The following is an 18012-nucleotide window of genomic DNA, read 5'->3' as shown; positions in this document are numbered from 1 at the left end:
ACAAAAACTCAAATAATTCTGCTCTTGTTAAGCTACTTCTGGTCAGTTCAAAAAGTGCTAGCAAGCTTGCCTTAAAGAATCACAGAGCTGGAAGGAACCCCAAGGGTCATCTTGTCCAACCCCCTGAAATGCAGGAATCTCAACTAAAGCATCCATAACAATTTGCCTGTCTTATCACTCATAAGCCAGCTGCACTTTTTTTTTTTAAATACACAATAAAAAGTAAAGAGAGACTTAATGAACAATGATTAAGAACAAGTTGCCCACACATCAGAGAAAAACCAGGGCACTTTGGATGGATATGTGATCATCAGCAAGCCTAAGAGAGGAAAATCTTTAAAGGGTTTTGGGGACAAAGCCATCAACCACTTCTGCATACTGGGGGGAAACTGACAGAGGCCTCACACCCCCCTTCTGGCCAACCCTCTGGAGGGGCCATATCCCAGTGGTAGGAGAGGCCAGAGGCAAAAGTGGGTGGAGCAATGAATGCATTTTTTTACCTTGAATAGTGTACAGTAGGCTGGTTTCTACACAAACTCACACAACCGTCTCTATCTACCCATGCAAGCAAAAGGCATTACTGGGGCTCAAGGGCACATTACAGTCAGCAAAAAAACTTGGGGAAAGTAGGCCGGTGAGGGACACCTGGGGAGAGTCCCAAGAGGCTGGAAGACTGCACTTGGTCCCAGGACCAGAAGTTCCTCACCCCTTCTTTACCTACTTTGGCTACTGACAAACCTATGTATTGTACAGTTTATGAGTACATCTATTCCCCCTCCCTGGGATGTGGGTGGCACTGTGGGTTAAACCACAGAGCCTAGGACTTGCCGATCAGAAGGCTAGCAGTTCGAATCCCCATGATGGGGTGAGCTCCCGTTGCTCAGTCCCTGCTCCTGCCAACCTAGCAGTTCGAAAGCACGTCAAAGTGCAAGTAGATAAATAGGTACCACTCCAGTGGGAAGGTAAATGGCATTTCCGTGTGCTGTTCTGGTTCGCCAGAAGCGGCTTAGTCATGCTAGCCACATGACCCGGAAGCTGTACGCCGGCTCCCTTAGCCAGTAAAGTGAGATGAGCGCCGCAACCCCAGAGTTGGCCACGACTGGACCTAATGGTCAGGGGTCCCTTTACCTTTTATTCCCCCTCCCATCCTCCCCCCTCTAAATCAGTGATCATCAGAACACCAGAGAGAAAGACAGACAGAGAGACTGAAAACTAAAGCTGGGAAGAAAGTATGTGTGCTTCTTCACCCATTGAAAAAAAAAGTCAATTTCTTACCCATTAAGGTTAATTTCCTAGGCCTCTGTTTGGACGTGATGACTTGCAATGATGGCGCAATAGACTGGATGCGGATGACTTGCTGGTTAGGGTCGTATGTCCCTGGGACTGCTAGCTCCAAATCTCGGCACATCAGGAGTTTGGGCGAGACGTACTGGAGCTCCAAGGAAGTCAGCTGCCAGCAAAAAGGCAAAGCGGGTAGACAAAAGTATGGCATTTTAGTACAGGCAGTTTGAAGTGCCTGTTGAATGGTTGTCAATGGTAGATCCCACCCCTACCCCCAAGGGGAAAAACCCTGTGCCTCTCAGTCTACCTGTGGCAGCTGCTTAGAGATGCGCCTGAACACGTGATAATAGAGATCCCAGGCTTGGGTGAGGTCCTTCACATTTCCTGATTTCATGTATTTCCTGCACCATTCCTGGGCCTCCATCAGATCTCTGCCATAAGCCTGCCGAGCAAGGAGAAAAATTAGCCCATCACTCTATGGTTGCTGACCACTGCGGAGACTGCTGAGGGGTTGTACTGCCACATAGTACTCAACTGTGCTAATTTTTTTCAGAAAAGGTGGGCAAATCTGCCTCAACATATAGGGTTTTTTGTTTTTCTTTCTTTCCCCTAAGCTTCAATCTTGGCCAAGTTCTTATAACTTGCTACTTCCAAAAGACCGACCCATGAAGCAAAGAGCCTGAAACACCTTGTGATTAGTTGTTTGTGTACTGCAGGTTTTGCTGGGACCAGCCAGCAGGGTCAATGGTCAGGGCTGATGGTGTTGTAGCATCCAAAACACCTGGAGTAGCCACGTATGTGATTATTCAATGGGGCTGCTCATTTCAGGATTAAAACATTCCTAATGTGAACCACTCGCAATTCTTGCTTTGTGGACCTGGACTAGGAATTGCAGCAGATGTTGGCAGTCCTCGACTCTCATTTTCATACCTGGTTGAAGGAAGTTTCCTTAAGAGTCTGAGGCCCACGCTCCATCATGGCATGAAGGGGCTCCAGCACTTCAAACATCCCTTTGACGTTCCTCTCTCCAAAATAGAGACGCGATGCCTCCTCCAGCCCCTCGTGCCACATCTCATGCCAGAGGATGGCCACACGGATCAGTTCTTCACTCACCTGAATGGAACACATGATGGAAATCACTGCCTTGTATATATACAAGGGCCCACCTGAACCTTTGGCAGCAGCAGTTTTCAGGTTGGGGTGTCTCTGTGTGTGTTCCCCAGCCCTGTTATCTCGGGACAACCTGGGGTGGGGAACCTGATTTTAGCCAGAGGGACGCACCCTTCAGAGCCACTTCCTGGGGTCTACGTAACGCAGCGGGCAGGGCCAGTGGCACAACTGATGTGACTCTTACCTTTGCACACAAGGCAACTTTCCAAACACACAAGTCACGTTCTCTGTACCACACAGAGACAGACACAACTCTCTGTGTCCCATATCAAAACCTCCGGGTATAGAGAGGTATATAAATTCTATAAATAATAATAATAATAATAATAATAATAATAATAATAATAATAATAAGAAGAAGAAGAAGAAGAAGAAGAAGAAGAAGGAGAAGGCTAGCAAGAGGTATTATCTGTTGCAGGGGTTAATAGTACTTCTGACTGACCACAAGAGGGAGCTTAAGGAGCGTCTTAAAACACTGTGGTGCTACGTTGTGCAATCCCAACATCAGCATGTGAGCATATGAGCCTACTGTACCAAATTACAGGATACAGTTCTATTTATTTAACGCATTTTGCTCCCACTCTCCATCCAAGAAAGTCTCCCAGAGCAGAATTCAATGAAGAAACATTTCTCTCTCACTTTCTGCCTCCCCCTGATGTTCCTGCACCTGTGAGCTCATGAGAGATTTAAACATGCCCCCCCCCGTGTTTTCGTTAACCATTTGACTTTGAAAGTGGGGTTCAGGGAGAGGAGAAGGACAGGGGCTTTCAGTGGGGAGAGCTAAGAACAGGCTTCCTCAACCTCGGCCCTCCAGATGTTTTTGGCCTACAACTCCCATGATCCCTAGCTAGCAGGACCAGTGGTCAGGGATGATGGAAATGGTAGTCTCAAAACATCTGGAGGGCCGAGGTTGAGGAAGCCTGGATAAGAATGTAAAAAGAGCCTGGCTGCTGGATCAGGCCACAAGCCCATCTAGTCCAGCACTCCATTTCCCACCGTGACCAATCAGTTGACTCTTGCCATTGTGATCCAGGCACCAGCAATTCAGAGGCACTCTGCCACTGTTTCCGGAGGCAGCAAATGACCACCACGACCGTAGCCACTGGTTGCCTTACCCTTCACAAATGTGCCTTTTAAAGCCATCTAAGCTGGTGGCCGTTGCCACATTTTTATGGCAGCGAGTTCCACAAGTTCACTACTATGCGGGGGGGGGGGGAGAACACACGGTGAGGCGGAAGGAAATGAAAGATGCCTGGTTTTCCGCAACTGTTGCTGGAAGCACATGGCATGGTTGTAGCTCGGGTCGGGTGGAAGGAGGGAGCAGCCTCCACTTTGAATCATAGGCCTGGAAGGTGCCCCAAGGGTCATCTGGTTCAACTTCCTGCAATCAGTGGCAGACGTTAGGCTCTCAAATTTCAGCAGTTCCCTGTGCAACGCTTAACTTCTGCACCCGCACTGCCTCTAATGCTCCATTCCACAGAACTGCACCAGTTGTGCTACTCTAAAACCGCCTTTGCTGAAATGCAGGAATCACAGTCCTGACAAATGGCCATCCAATCTCTGTTTAATAACTTGATGGAAGGGAGGGGGTGCTGGGTGCATTCTAGAGATTGCTGCTTCCGTTGCAGAAGAGATAGCATCCTGTTCTCACAGTAGCTTCCCAGATCCTTTTGGGGGAGCTTGCAACAGAGTTCTCCCCACCTGTGTCTCCCAGCAGCTGATATCCGCAGTGATATGGCCTCTGATCATGGAGGCAGAACATACAGTAGATAGCTATTGTAGCTAGTAGCAACTAGCCTCACCCACCATGATTTTACTTAATTCTGTTTTAAAGGCATTCAGGCTGGTGGCAACCACTACATCCTATGCAATCGAATCCCAAAATTCAACTATAAGCAAATAAAGAAGTACCAGCCCACTGGTTCCGGCCCCCAATCACCCTCTTTGAAATTCTGTATGCTAGCATTAAAGAAAAAGATCACACACATTCTCAGACAGAAGAGTCAAGTGGATCAATCCTTGCTGAAACTGTAATTAGAATCGTTTCAGAATACAAAGGGAAGAGTGTTAAAATAAATAGCACACACAACTCCCTAAGAGTCAGGCAGATCAATCCTTGCAAAACCATAATTAGGAATGTTTTTGAGTACAAAGGGGAAGACAAAGAGAAGCTCATAATGGTTACTCTTGTCGACCAAATTGCAAAGCAGAGGGATATATTAATTAAAACAATACAACCCACCACTGAGGTTATAGACAAGGAGGGGTAAAAACCTAAATGAATGCCCCAACCTGGAATGTTGCACAGGGTGGAAGGAGAAGCAAAATGTGTGCATGCATGCAACACTCACCATCACGGCCTGCTGGACTAGTGTGTTGCTGTGTTCGCACATATTCTTCAAGATTTTGTTGGCGGCATTGTGACGGGCCGTTGTGGTTGACTTTGAAGCGACAGTCAGTGGGTAGATCAAAGCCTAAAGTATCAGAAAGCAGCAATTTACAAAACCGGAGTTTGTTTACAGTCTGGAGCCTCAACGAGGGTTTTTTTTGGGGGGGGGGGTGCTGGTGGGAAAAGAAAGCAGGAGTGCTTACCTGTGGGTGGTACCTGCCAATATCTGTGAGAAGCTGGTAAATAAGTCGGCCCACCAAAGGACGAGGGGTGTCGATTCTAGCAATGAGCTGGGGGATAACCTGATTTTAGAGGACAAGAGAGGTAAGGGGTGGGGGTGGGGAATGAACTCAGACATTTCTCAAAAGATGCTCTTATTTCATACAAAGCTAAGACAAGCAAAGGAAAAATGGCAGAATAACAAATTCAGGTTTTGAATGATGGGGCTTGGGAAATCCAGACATGACCATGGATTATTTTCTTTAGTTCGCTGTTGTACTTAGGTCTAAATAATACAAGGGATGCTCACAAGAAACCAGTCCCTTACCTGTAACCAGGTATCAATCTGGATGGCCTTCACCCCTTCCACCAATGCCTCATTGACTTCTGGCCAGTGGCCGTAGTCGAACCATAGAGTAAGGACTCTAAGGAAAGAAGATCAAAACACGTCAGGCTCATAAGAATGCAAGAAGAGTCCTGCAGCTGGATCAGGGCAGTGCCCCACTTAGTCCAGCATCCTGTTCTTACAGTGCCCAACCAGATGCCCTAGTGGGAAGCCAGCAAGCAGGACCTGAGTGCAAGAGCAGTTCTCTCCCCACGTGTGCTTTCTAGCAATTCAGAGGTGCACTGCCTCTGGTGGTGGAGAGTCTCCATCAAAATAAACAGGGCAAGGGCAGCATTGATTCACTGCCACTGCACAAGGGCCCATTTTTTTTGGGGGGGGGGGAATCCTCACCTGAGGGTATCCTGTAAATTGTTTCCTCGTGACAAAGAGATGGACCGGAAGAAACCCTGCACTGCTGGAACAGTGTACATCAGGAGTGTTTTGGACAAGTCCTGCCAGGGAACAAACGTTTTGCAGGTCACTCCGCATGAAAGCAAGTGACAGCCAAGCCAAGGATGGGGAACCTGTGTCCCCGCAGATGTTGCTGTGCTACAATGCCCACCATCCCCGACCCTGGGCTGGCGGGTGTTTTGCCAACATCTAGAGTGCCACAGCTTCCCCACTCTTGGTGCATATCAATTGGAAGGGTGAAAGGAAGGGGAACCAGCTGGACACATAGCCCACTGGGTCTGGAGAGCCAAAGGGGAGACAATTGGATTGTACCTCCATGACTTTCTTCTGCACGGGAGATGGGACGGGGCTGTTTTCGGTGCTCTCTGTCTCGCTCTCGCTGTTGCTGCCCTCCGTGTTGGCACTGGTGACACTGGCTCCGCTGGCATGGCGAAGTTTCTTCTTCTCGTCCCTGGCCTGGTTCTGATGCTTGTAGTGGAGGACGGCCTCAAAATTCATGACTGCCCATGCGTGCCAAGCCTGCCGGGTGTGGGTGCATGCACATTAGAATAGCCAATAAACAACGCCCCTGCTGATCCCCAAGCCAACACTCTGCTGCAAAAGGTGGCGGGCAGAGGTGCTTAAGTGTTTTGTATCCTGAACTGACAGGCGCCACCAGAAGCGCTGCTGCTACTCTGGGCGACATGGGAACCTTTTGCTTACCTTGTACCAATTGCGGTCATGCTCTGTGGAGGCACTGTAGTACTGCAGGACCTTGGGGATAGTGCTCTCATTGATACCTTGCAGGTTCAGCTGCCACTCGCCCAGTTTCAGGAAACACCTGAGAGCATATGCCAGGAGTAGTTTGGTCAGAATTGAGTATACACTTCCAGAGTTAACACGAAATACATTACTTCTGGTAAATGAGCCACCATAGCTGCTAGAGGACCATGACAATTTGGGTCCCAGGCTTTTCAGATCCGTCTACCCATGTGCTAACTGAACTGAACCCCTGTACTAACTAACTAACCTGAAACCAAAGGGACACATGGGTTGCTAGATGTGATGTGAAATATATTGGCATTCTTTTCATCTCTCCTACCCCACTAATTCTCTATTAAAGAATCCAAGTTGGTGGTCATCGCTGCTCATGGGAGCATTGTTCCACAGTTTAACTATGCGCTGTGTGAAGAAGTGCTTTCTTCTGCCTGCCCTGAATCTTCCAGCATTCAGCCTCACACTTGTTTACACTGAAATGCATTTGCTGTTTTACTGCCCATTCACTTGGTTTGTGGAAACCCTCTCAGAATTCTTTTACCATCTCTTTTCATTTTAAGCACCCTGAAAATCATGCCTCATCTTATTAGCGGAGGCTTCAGGAGGTCGGTGCACATAACTCAGGTGAAGGAACCCTACAGATATTTCTTGGGCAACAATTCCCAGCATCTTTGAAGGCTGGTCATGCTGGTGGGATGGCTAGATGGGAGTCCGACAAAAGCTGAAGAACCACAGCTTCCCCATCCTTGCAGTAAGGAATCAACCCAGCTTACATAATGCGGAAAACACAGCAAACTGGTCTCTGCTGTGCAGCTGGCACAATGATGTTATCAAACGAAAGCAGAATAAATGGTGCTAACAGTGCTGGAATGGTAGAGCTTTGGGAATAGCAAGCTTCTTGTAGCTACTAGCACAGGTTACCGATGTCGAAAGAGCTGTTTCAGAGTGTGCATGGTTTCAGCTGGTCAGGCCATCGGCCGACACTTGTGTTATCTGCAGCCTTCAGCATGTCACTGCTTCTGGCCTGGTTGCTGAGCCTCGGGGGAAGGAAGGTACTGACCGTGCCATGAGCTTGTGGAGCTCCTGCCTGTGCTGCTGATCCTCAGTTGCGATGGCATGCTGAGCCTGCTGCTGCATGGTCTGAACAAAGTGTTGCATGTGCTGGAACGCGTCAATCTGCAAAATGAATGCATGTGTGCTTTGAAGTGCATTGCTAGGCTGTTATCAAGCATTGACAAAGGGGGGACTTTGCAGCTAATACACATACCAGGAATCATTGGGTTGTATCCAATGTGGGCCCTACTCAGAGCAGACCCATCTAAATAGGCATGGCTAACTTAGGTCCATTGATTTCAGTGGATTTCCTCTGAGTAGGTCATAGTTTGACACAACCCAAGGCGTTTTCTCTCTTTCCTCTTCCATCTCAAGCCTGATTTCCAGCCATTTGTCAGATGTCCTAGCCAGTCAATGATAAAGTGATTCAAGGTCTCACTTTCCTTCATACAAGCTGTCAGCTTGTTTCTTTAAAAAAAAAAGTGGATTTTTTTTTAAAGCCTTGGAAACAATAGGGGAAAACGAGCTAGCAATCACACACCAAGCTGGTAATTCATCTGTGCCATGCAGAGCAGCTTTTGCACTAAAGAGGAAGATGAACATCACCATTTTCTTCCCGTCTCTCCTCTCATGGGTACACTTCTGTACCCAAGCCAGAAAGAGAAGGGAAAGATTCTTTGGACATGCCGTAACAATTCATTAAAACTACATAACGAAAGTGGATTTCCTCCTGCACTTCTGTGGAAGTGTAAAGGAATCATTCTCAGCCTGAGGGCTGCCGTGTTCCCTCATGGGCAAACCCTCTGGGGGTGACATTCCATTGGTAAGTGTGGCCAGAGGCAAACATGGGCGGAGCAGCATTCGGCTACATTCCAGTCATGTAAAAGACAGGAGTTTCTGTGTGTGTGTGTGTGTGTGTGTGTGTGTGTGCGCACACACACACACACACACACACACACACACCCTCCATCCAGGCAAGCAAGCATTATCATCGCAGTACAAGAACACATTCCAGGCCAGGCAAAGGCACTTGAGGAGGGCTCTGAGCAGGACTGGTAACAAGGGTGCCCTGGGAAGAATCTTAATGCCAGATATAGTGTCTTCTGGTTCTCAGCACCCATCCCTAGTGCAAAGGGCACGCACGCACGCACGCACCCACCCACCCACAACTCCATAACTACACCATAGGTGAGGCACAAGACCCTTTCAGCAATGCCACCTACCCCCTCTTCCCTCTCAATGAGCTTAGCTTGTACAAATTTACAACTTCTTCTGAAAATTCAAGGATTACTAGATTATTATTATTTCTTAAGGTGTTACATTAATACTTGATGTGGTTTACACACACACACACACACACACACACACACACACACACACATGCAAGGTTGCTTCAATTTCCCCCCACTGTGAGTTGAGCTGGCTACAAGAAAAGCACGGATGTAAACCTGTCCAATTCAAAAATAGTCAAAAGATTAGCCGCTGGTGGGGTGGCCCTTTCTGCATTTCAGAAGGTGTGCAGCTGAGCCACACAATTATAAGAGCTTTAGCCTCCACAGTCAGCAAAAACCAAGATGGGTTTGGGGTGGGGGCACTGAATAGAAGGAATGACGTGGCAGCACATTCAGGACTAAAAGAGAGACTTTACCATATATTAAACAGGAATAAGAAGGGATCCAGACTGAGGTTTATTGGATTTGATTATGTAAATTCCCCTCACATGGCTGTGCCAAAGAGACTCGGCCGTGCCCCTGCAAAGCCAAGTGATTTGGCCTTACATAGCCCTGTGCATTCTCCAGCTGTTTGTTGGCTGGGTATCTAAGTCTGCAGAGATGTTTTGTCTGTGCAAAAAAGCCCCACCCCTAAACCCTTTTCCGGTTTGCCTGGTGTGTTTGCTTGTTTCTTTACTGACCACTGACACAACACACACAAGGGTATAGAAAATGCTGGGACACGGTGGAGAGTCATCCACTTCGAAACCAGAAAAGGTGGCTGGGCAAGGAAGGGAGAAGAACCTTGTGCATTTTGCTCCTTGCACTGCAGCAGTCCTAGGAAGCAGGAGTTATCAGCAAGAGGGAGAAAAGCATTTTCGAAATTCTTTCCAACATTTTTACCTTGCGGGCACTTTTCCACATGTGCTTCATGTATGCGTAGGTCACCTGAGGATGAACAGTTGGCAACGGGTGATCCAACTGCCGGGACGGGTCAACCCCAAGAAGCAACACGAGGGTCTTATGAGCCAAAGCCTTGAATAAACAGAAAAGAGGAGGGGTGGGGGAAGGTTACTGTGGATTTTGGCGTCCAACTCTTTTTCCTGTTCTCATACCTGCTGGAGTTGCAAGACACACTCACCAGCCGCCCACTCTTGCCGCACAAACTGGCGTACTTGAGCCAAGTCCTCATGTCCTCGTGGGGGTTAACGACAAGGGACCGGACCATAAGTATCCTTTGCCAGTCCTCAACAATCCGCTGGCAGCCCTAGAAAAAGAGAAGCACAGGCAGAGACCTCTTAAGACCATGTATCTGTTGGTTAATTTCTTATTCCTGCCGTCCTTGGAAATTAAAATAGGGAATAGGCTTAAGGCAAACAAGAAGCAGCTGCACATGTTGCACCAGCAGCCTACGCAAGTCATTTCCACCTGGTGTGATGGTAGCTATCTACACAAAGGGTCGTGGCTCAGTGGTAGAGCATCTGCTTTGCATGCAAAAGGTCCTGGGTTCAATCCTCAATGGCATCTCCAGGTTAAGGCTGGGAAAGACTTCCTGCCTGATAGGCTGGAGAGGGTCTGCCAGTCAGAACAGGGAATACTGAACAAGATGAGCCAAAGCCCTGGCTCAGTACAAGGAAGCTTCCTCTGCTCCTAAACCTTTGCATAAGAGGATAAGTCAACTGGTAGCCACTAGCTGTAACAGGCAGTGGAGCCATGTCCATGAACAACATCATCTTATAAGATTTGCTGAACTCTCTAGGTCAGAGGACGTTTTGCCCTGTTTCTGCTAACATCAGGCATTGGCCCTGCTTCCCTTTCTAGGTCTTTAAAAAGGGCTCACTCTGTTGCTACTATCTAGCAGGGAATCTACAATCTTGCAGATGTAGCTGGACTACAAATTCTCATCACCCCGACCAGTGGCCATGCTGACTGGGGCTGATGGGAGTCTGAGTACAACAACATCCGGCCAAATCTTCCCCATCCCTGCTGAAAGGATAGGAGGTTGTCTTATTCCAAGGCACGCCACTGGTCCATCTAGCTCAGTCTTGTCAACACTGACTGGCAGCAGCTCTCCAGGGCTGTTGGGTGGGGGACATTCCCAGGCCAACATGGGGGTGCTGGGATTGAACAGGGGGCCTTCTGTATCCAAAGCAGAGGCTCTGCCACTGAAGCTATAGCCCTTGCCTTGTTAGGTGACAACAGAAGCAGACATACTTCATTCCCGCTTTGTTCTTGCTGTTCAGTGAGTTACTAATTTTCATAACTTGAAATGGAAATTATTTCATATTGTGCATTTTTGTTATTATGTTGGACTGTTTTTATGTGGATAGTGGTATTGAGTGGTCTTTTGTAATGATTTTGGTTTTTTGTCATGCTTTGAGCATAACGTATAGAGGAAAGTGATAAAGAAAACCATAACCATGGCACGATGGAAGAAGAAAAATGGATCGGGAGGTGGAAATACACAAAGGCAGGTACAAATTCTTAGCTACCAGTTGTTCTAATGACCAGCTGGAAATGCAAAAGGGGACACAGAGGGAGAGACCAATGTGTTTTCCTTGAACCATTACTCTTGTGGCCCTCAACAGAAAAAAGGCTGTCTTAGGGGAGACAGGGATGGAAGGAGAAGAAAATAAAGACTGCTGTATGTTGCAGTTAGTAGAGAATATCTAACCTATCTTGGGTCCAAACAAGCAGCTAGTGCTCCTGCTAATGCTGAACACAGACAACTTCTCCTAAAGAGAAAATGTCACTGCTTTATTACATCAAGCAATATGCATTTAATTTTCGCAGTTTGCACACCACTCTATCCTGCACACACTGCTAAACTTCAGTCCTTGGGGACTGTAAACAGAAGTCAGATCCAGGAGCCGGCCAGGTTCTCCAGTGTTAACTATGTTCGTTAATGGAAAAAGGGGGGGGGGCAATTCGGAGAGGAGGAACGATCAACCCCCAGTAAAAGGAACAGACTTGAAAACATAAAGCAGTAACGTCTGTGTCCTTCTAAATCCCTTTCAAAACAAGAAGACAGGGGTCTGACTCAATTTCCGAAAAAGAACATGTTATTTTGAGTTCCAACGACAATTTGTTCCTGCATCAAAAAGGAAGAAAAACAAGGAGAAAGAGAAGGGTTTTTTGGGGGCGGCGGCGGCGCTGAGCGAATACATTCCCCACACAGATATTTTTGCATTTCTGCTTTGGCTGTTGTTCTCCCTGCCTAGTGTTGGTGTTTTCCTGCTGCCTCGCTGACCTGGCCATCCCTTTGAATTAGGCTGCCTTGTAGGCAGGCAGGCTGAGCCAGGAGAGGCATCTCTCTCTCACCTACCTGTGCTGAGTGCCACAATAGCTCAATGCCCACTGCCATGGCGGAGACAGAAGGAAAGCCTGAGTCAAATTGGAGAAGGCCATGCCAGCTTTGAACAACAGTTGGAGGGGTGGGATGGGAAAAGACCCTTTAGTGGCACAGCATCAGCCTTGCATGTAGAAGCTCCCAGGTTCAATCCCCAGTACCTACAAGTTTAGGGCTAGGAATGTCTTCTGTCTGAAATGTTGGGGAGCCACTGCCAGTCAGTGTAGACAGCACTAAGGTACATGGACCAATGGTCTGGCTCAGTATAGGCAGCTTCCTATGGAACCAATGAGAAATTCAGAGAGACCCAGAGCCCACCTGGGCTTTTCCCATCTTCCACAAATGGTGGCAATTTGCACCAAATGAAAACAAGAGTTTACATCTCCAAGAGTTTACTTCTGCTGTAGACCTTGCATTCAAAACAGAATATTAAACATTGGTTAGAAAGACTGAAGAGGTTTTCCTGCTCTGGAGAAACAGAGAGAGTATGGTGCCTTTATTAGATAGCCAGGTATGCCATCCCACATCCAAATTAGGTAGGAAATCTAAAGCTCCCTGAGGTCCATATAAGGTAGGCCTTTTTGTATTTGTTAGGAAGATGCTGTAAAAACACACAAGAACTCGGTGTCCTGTTTTTTTCTTTCTCCCTTCCTTTTCAAGGTCTATAAACAGTTGCAGTTGCAGACTTCACCCACCCCGTTGCTCCGGGCTATTCCTCCTGGGCGGAATGTTCTCTGAGACTTTCCAGACAGGAATGCAATCTTGGAGGCAAAGAGCTTTGTCACAGCTTCCCAAATGGCACAAAGAGAGAGAGGGGGGGGGGCAAAAAGCAAGCCGTTGGCAGCAACAGGTAAACAGCTTCTTGTGCCGCACGGAAGCACACGCAGGAACAACAGGAAGGAGAGCGCCACGGTGGAAAAAATTCTTCCTCTGGGTGGGTGCTGGAGTTAATATGGGTCAGCAGCCACTGGCTATCAAGCTGCAAGCCCGCATCTGCTCCAAGGTAGGGAGGTAGAAAGGATGGATGGATGGAAGGAAGCTAAGATTCAGGGGAGCTAGAGAGTTTGGTGTCTGCTGACATGGCTACTGCTCTAGGTACTCTACCTATCTCCAACTTTCCTCCAAGAGACAAAGGGTGGTTTACACGATTCCACATTTTATTCTCACAACAACCCTGTGAAGTAGGTTAGGTAAGAGAGTGACTGGCTCAAGGTCAGTCAGTGAACTTCATGCCTGAGTGTGGATTTGAACCCTGGTCTCCTAGATCCAAGCCCAGCACTCAATTATCACTGCACCATACTGGTGTTATAAACTTTCCACAGTGTCTTTACCTGGAGTCTCTCCCACCAGATCTGGCGAATAATCTCCCGTCGCTCCGGTACAAGTTTATATTGGATGACTTCTTCCAGCTCCGAAAGCATCTGGCAGGATACCATCGCCTAAAGGAAACAGCCAATCACATTCCATCCCAATCACCACTGCGCCGGAACAATTCCCAAACAGAGGGTCATCACCCGAGGCCAGGAGCAAAGTACTCACCCCGTAGGCACGGCTGTAACTCTCTCCTGCCATAGCTGTCAGCTCAGCATCTAACAGATCTCGGGCTTTGTCAATGCACTGATTGAGGAAAAGAAAGGAAGGGTCTACTAAGGCGATGGAGACATTGAAAACATAGTACAAGAAGCTTAAAAGTAAAGACAAAAAAGGAAGTCAACAATGGAGAGGTGAAGAGAGGCTGCTGCACTTTAGCAAAAAATGACCATGTACATCTAGAACTTTGTTTCCTTCACTTGTTCGGGATAGTGGCACTTTTTCAAGATCTTGTGGACTGGCCAGGGTCTTTCTTGGGTTGTCCATTATTACTGGCTTCTTCCTGTTCCTGCCTGTTGCTCTAGAACAGATACCTTGCCCTGCTTTGTACACAGACCCCACTCTTGCATTTCCTTCAAAGTACTGACAGTGACTCCATATGCCCAGGAACATACAAGCTGAGTCAGGCTTGCAGAGGGGCTGTAGCTCAGTAGCAGAGCACCTGTCTTGCATGCAGAATCCTCAACATTTCCAATTCAACGTTCTCAGACCCTCTGCTTGAGACCCTGGAGACACACCAACTATCAAGAGGTGTACCAGCTGAAAAGCTTCCCAGAATGTCATCCAGGATCTGGTCAAGGTGCATCTACAAGGACCAATCCTCGACAGCAGTGGTGGAGAACCTGTGGTCCTCCAGATGCTGCTGGAATACACCTCCCATATTCCCTGATTATTGGCCTTGCCAGCTGAGGCTGATGGGAGCTGGAGTCCCAACAACAACAGCTGGATGGCCAGAGTCCCACCCTGCTTATGTAATTTATATATCGGGATTTTTTTCATGTTGTAAGCTGCCTTGAGCCTGGCTTTAGCTATGAAAAGGTGGCATACGAATATTATGGTGCCTGTATGACGTATGCTTGAAAGCGCACTGCCTACTATGACCTAGGCACATCCCATAGTTTTTCTCCAATAGGTTTTGAGGTTTTATGTGTGCCAGAGCTTCCTTTTCACATTTTACAGGCTCTGCACAAAGAGAAGTCCAAAACATTGGGTGTTGTGCCATATATTATATAATCTTTCCTCCAGAGTTTTCCCTCTTCCCCCACCCCCTTCCCAGAATGCGAAAAAGGTTAATTACAGAGGCCTTAGCTCTTTCAAATGCCTGGCTGAATTTTCTTGTGCACATCAATAGACACAGACAGATTCTGACAGGGCTTATTTGGATTTTTTTCTTTCTTTCTTAAAGAGGAATTCATTCTACAACTTCAGCTCTTAATACAGGGTGCGGCAGGATGGATGTAGCCCCCTCCACCCCCCCAAAAAAAATAATACAAGATCCCGCCCCTTAAAATTAACAATGTATTTCACATTCACAAAACATCATAAGTTGAATCCTCAACAGAAGCATAGGAATATCCATGCAGGATTAGACCAAAGACCAGTTTGCGAATTGCTGCTTGCCTGGATGGTGGGTAAGACTTGCCATATAGGGACACTTTACAAAAGTGCCTGATCAACAGCCATTTGAGTCTGTTACAGCATAGTCCTGTGGCACCATAAAGGCTGAAGAAGATTTATTGTGTCCTAGAGCAGCCTCCCCCAACTTGGTGCCCTTCAGATGTTTTGAGCTACAACTCCCATCAACCCCAGCCAGCATAGCGTGAATTACCATGGTCAGATCCCAACATGGGTTGCCGAGGGAGGGCCCCCTTGTGTAGGAGGCCCACCAGAGGGCATTTTGCCAGGGGTCCCCTCAAGCAGGAGCCTTCCCTGCCATACGGGAAAGCAATACCCAGTTGCTGCTCTTTAAACCACAGCGGGTGATGGCAAAAAGGTTCACACTGTACCTGCTGAGCCAATGAAAAGAGGTCCTGATGCAAAGCCAGCACAGCCCGATAGAAGGCGCCATCATGGGTATCCCTTGGGATCATACAGGTGTACTCCTCCATGCTATCCCACTGACCTGCAGAGACAGACATGACCTGCATAAGCCAGAAGAGTTGGGAGGCATCCAGTGGGACATACTCATCTATCCCCTCTAATCTACCTGAAGAAAGGGATTAATCCCTGTACCGGAGGTAGCCAACATGGCGCCCTCCAGATGTCCCTGGACCACAACTCCCATCATCCCTGGCAAAAGTCTGTGGCTGTTGGGAGTTGTAGTTGAAAACGTTTGAAGGGCTACGTCTGTAGAGATATAGCTGCCCCATAGCGCCCCTGAAAGAAATGAGCTTAAACCTACTCAATGGAAGAAAATTTGATGACCTCCCTATATCTACTGCAGAACTGCTTCTCCTATGTGGCAAATGCACCCCCAGCGTTCAACAAATCATTTGCCATCCCATGTCTACCTGTGCTATACATCCTTCTCTGTGAAACAGCATTTTAGAGGGACTGTCTGTTTCAGTGCTTAGATTAGGCACTTGGCAAAACTCCCCACCCCACCCCCAATATATATGTGTGTGTGTGCATGCAGGGAAGAGAAGGACAGTCCTAAGGCCGGGACTTACCTAAACCCCATGCAGCTGCTGCCGCCATTCTTGCCATTTTCGCCTGGGTTTCATCATTCACCAAGGTCCATTTCTCACAACACTGCTGGTGAAGTTGTCCCCTAGGAAGAAGAAAAAAGCAAAGATGCAAAAGTTACAGTTTGATGAAAATCCTCTTCCCTGCTTTTATTTAAAATGTACATTTTATACAGCCTTTCCATTAAGGAAACAGTATTCAGTATTTGTGAAAAAATAAACCCAAAACTGCAGTTTGCTGATGATACTGGAATACTATTCATACTCACACAGAAGCCCCATTGAGATCAGTTGGATTTACTGGGTTATAGCCAGCCAAATTTTACTCAGAAGACCCATTAAAATTAATTGACCACAGTTAGTCATGTTCATGAATTTGAAAGGGTCTATCCTGTATGGGACTAATGCTGGAGACAACTCACTCCAAGGGAATTGTAATTGTAACCTAAGGTTGTAACCTAAAATACAGTGTCATTAAACACACCCACCCCTGAAACCAGTCTTTAAACGCATACACACACACACACACACACACACACACACTCCAACAAGACAGTGTTAAAAGGCAAATAAAACCACATGCAGAAAAGTTGGCAGCTAATGAGCAACAACACTGATTGAAAGTGAAAACTGATCAAAACAGCAGCAACATGAAACAAAATATTTAAGGTTGTCAAAAGGGCTGGAAGGACACAAGAGACTTCACTGGGAGTCTTAAAAGACAATAAAGGCAAGGGTGGCAGGCAGGTGATTCTCAGAAGGAAATGCCACAGGTGGGTGAAACTACACAAATTCTGCTGCAGTACTTTGCCACTGTTTGTTTTTTAAAAAGTTGGTATTTAAATTTCCATGGGTTTACCCTATGTATGACTTAGCTGGATACAGACTCCCTTCAGGTATTTGGGTCTTAAGCTGCTCTGTTTAGCACTAGCATTAAGTACTAATGCTATTTCCTCCTCTTTACTGATTTCATTTGTCAGATTTGTACTCGTTTTAATTGAATCTGATGGTTCTTTTAATATGATGTTAGCTGACCTTTAGGCACCAAAGCCGCATTCCACAATGGCAAGTGGGGAGACTGCTCTTGTGCTCGAATCCTGTTTCCAGGCTCTCCAGAGGCATCTGGTTTGCCCCTGTGAGAACCAAATGCTGGACTAGAATGCGTCAATGACCTGATTCAGCTGGCAGAGCTTCTTTTGTTCTTAAACGTTGCGTATTCAGCTGAAGACTTGGCAAAGCCAATGCAGCCTATCTTCTCACTCCCCACAAAGTCACCTGGCTCCCCCCCCCCCCCGTTCTGCCACCCAGGATGCAAAAAGATGGGAACATCAGGTACAGGTTGTGGTGCTTCAGGTAATTCTGTGCAGCCCCCTTGGTCTGCGGAGTGACTTCAATCGACAGGCATCTTCCCCTCCCCTCTCCCACTCCCCTTGTGCCATCAACCTGGGTTCACGTCAGGACCCATCGAAACAGAGAGGCTCAATGACATGAGGCGTGCAGCAATTTAGGCAGGACTGGCTTGGATTTGCTGAACCCTCCAGGTTGAACTGCACAGTACGTTATGCAGGTTCTGTCTTTTCCAATTAGGCTCCAAAAAAAGCACATTCCCTTTCTCATACACACATATGCACACTCAGTGTGCATGCTGCAGATCCCTGCTAGGGATAAAGACTCCTCACTTCACAAAGGGTCTTGATCCACGCAAGCCTGCAAAAAGCAAACTACCCACATCT

The 18012-nt window shown here is 47.3% G+C and overlaps 1 protein-coding gene across 4 annotated transcripts in view; it reads right to left on the bottom strand.

Annotated features, from left to right (window-relative positions):
- Nucleotides 1-18012, bottom strand: part of MTOR (mechanistic target of rapamycin kinase) — a 99940-nt gene that overhangs the window by 10128 nt on the left and 71800 nt on the right. For all 4 annotated transcript variants that reach the window (XM_081202865.1, XM_081202867.1, XM_081202866.1 and 1 more), the window contains 16 exons: nt 16265-16365; nt 15602-15717; nt 13764-13841; nt 13556-13663; nt 10017-10142; nt 9779-9910; nt 7672-7787; nt 6558-6675; nt 6168-6374; nt 5796-5896; nt 5388-5484; nt 5044-5142; nt 4803-4925; nt 2212-2394; nt 1589-1723; nt 1276-1450 (listed from right to left, as the gene is read on the bottom strand). In XM_081202865.1, the coding sequence (XP_081058991.1) occupies nt 1276-1450; nt 1589-1723; nt 2212-2394; nt 4803-4925; nt 5044-5142; nt 5388-5484; nt 5796-5896; nt 6168-6374; nt 6558-6675; nt 7672-7787; nt 9779-9910; nt 10017-10142; nt 13556-13663; nt 13764-13841; nt 15602-15717; nt 16265-16365 (2015 nt within the window). The remainder of the gene's footprint in view (nt 1-1275; nt 1451-1588; nt 1724-2211; nt 2395-4802; nt 4926-5043; nt 5143-5387; nt 5485-5795; nt 5897-6167; nt 6375-6557; nt 6676-7671; nt 7788-9778; nt 9911-10016; nt 10143-13555; nt 13664-13763; nt 13842-15601; nt 15718-16264; nt 16366-18012) is intronic.

Source organism: Podarcis bocagei (assembly GCF_964188305.1).
Source record: "Podarcis bocagei genome assembly, chromosome: 7".
NCBI classification, from domain to species: Eukaryota; Metazoa; Chordata; class Lepidosauria; order Squamata; family Lacertidae; genus Podarcis; species Podarcis bocagei.
The sequence above is the reverse complement of the archived record's forward strand: the minus strand, read 5'-3'. Positions and strand labels throughout refer to the sequence as shown.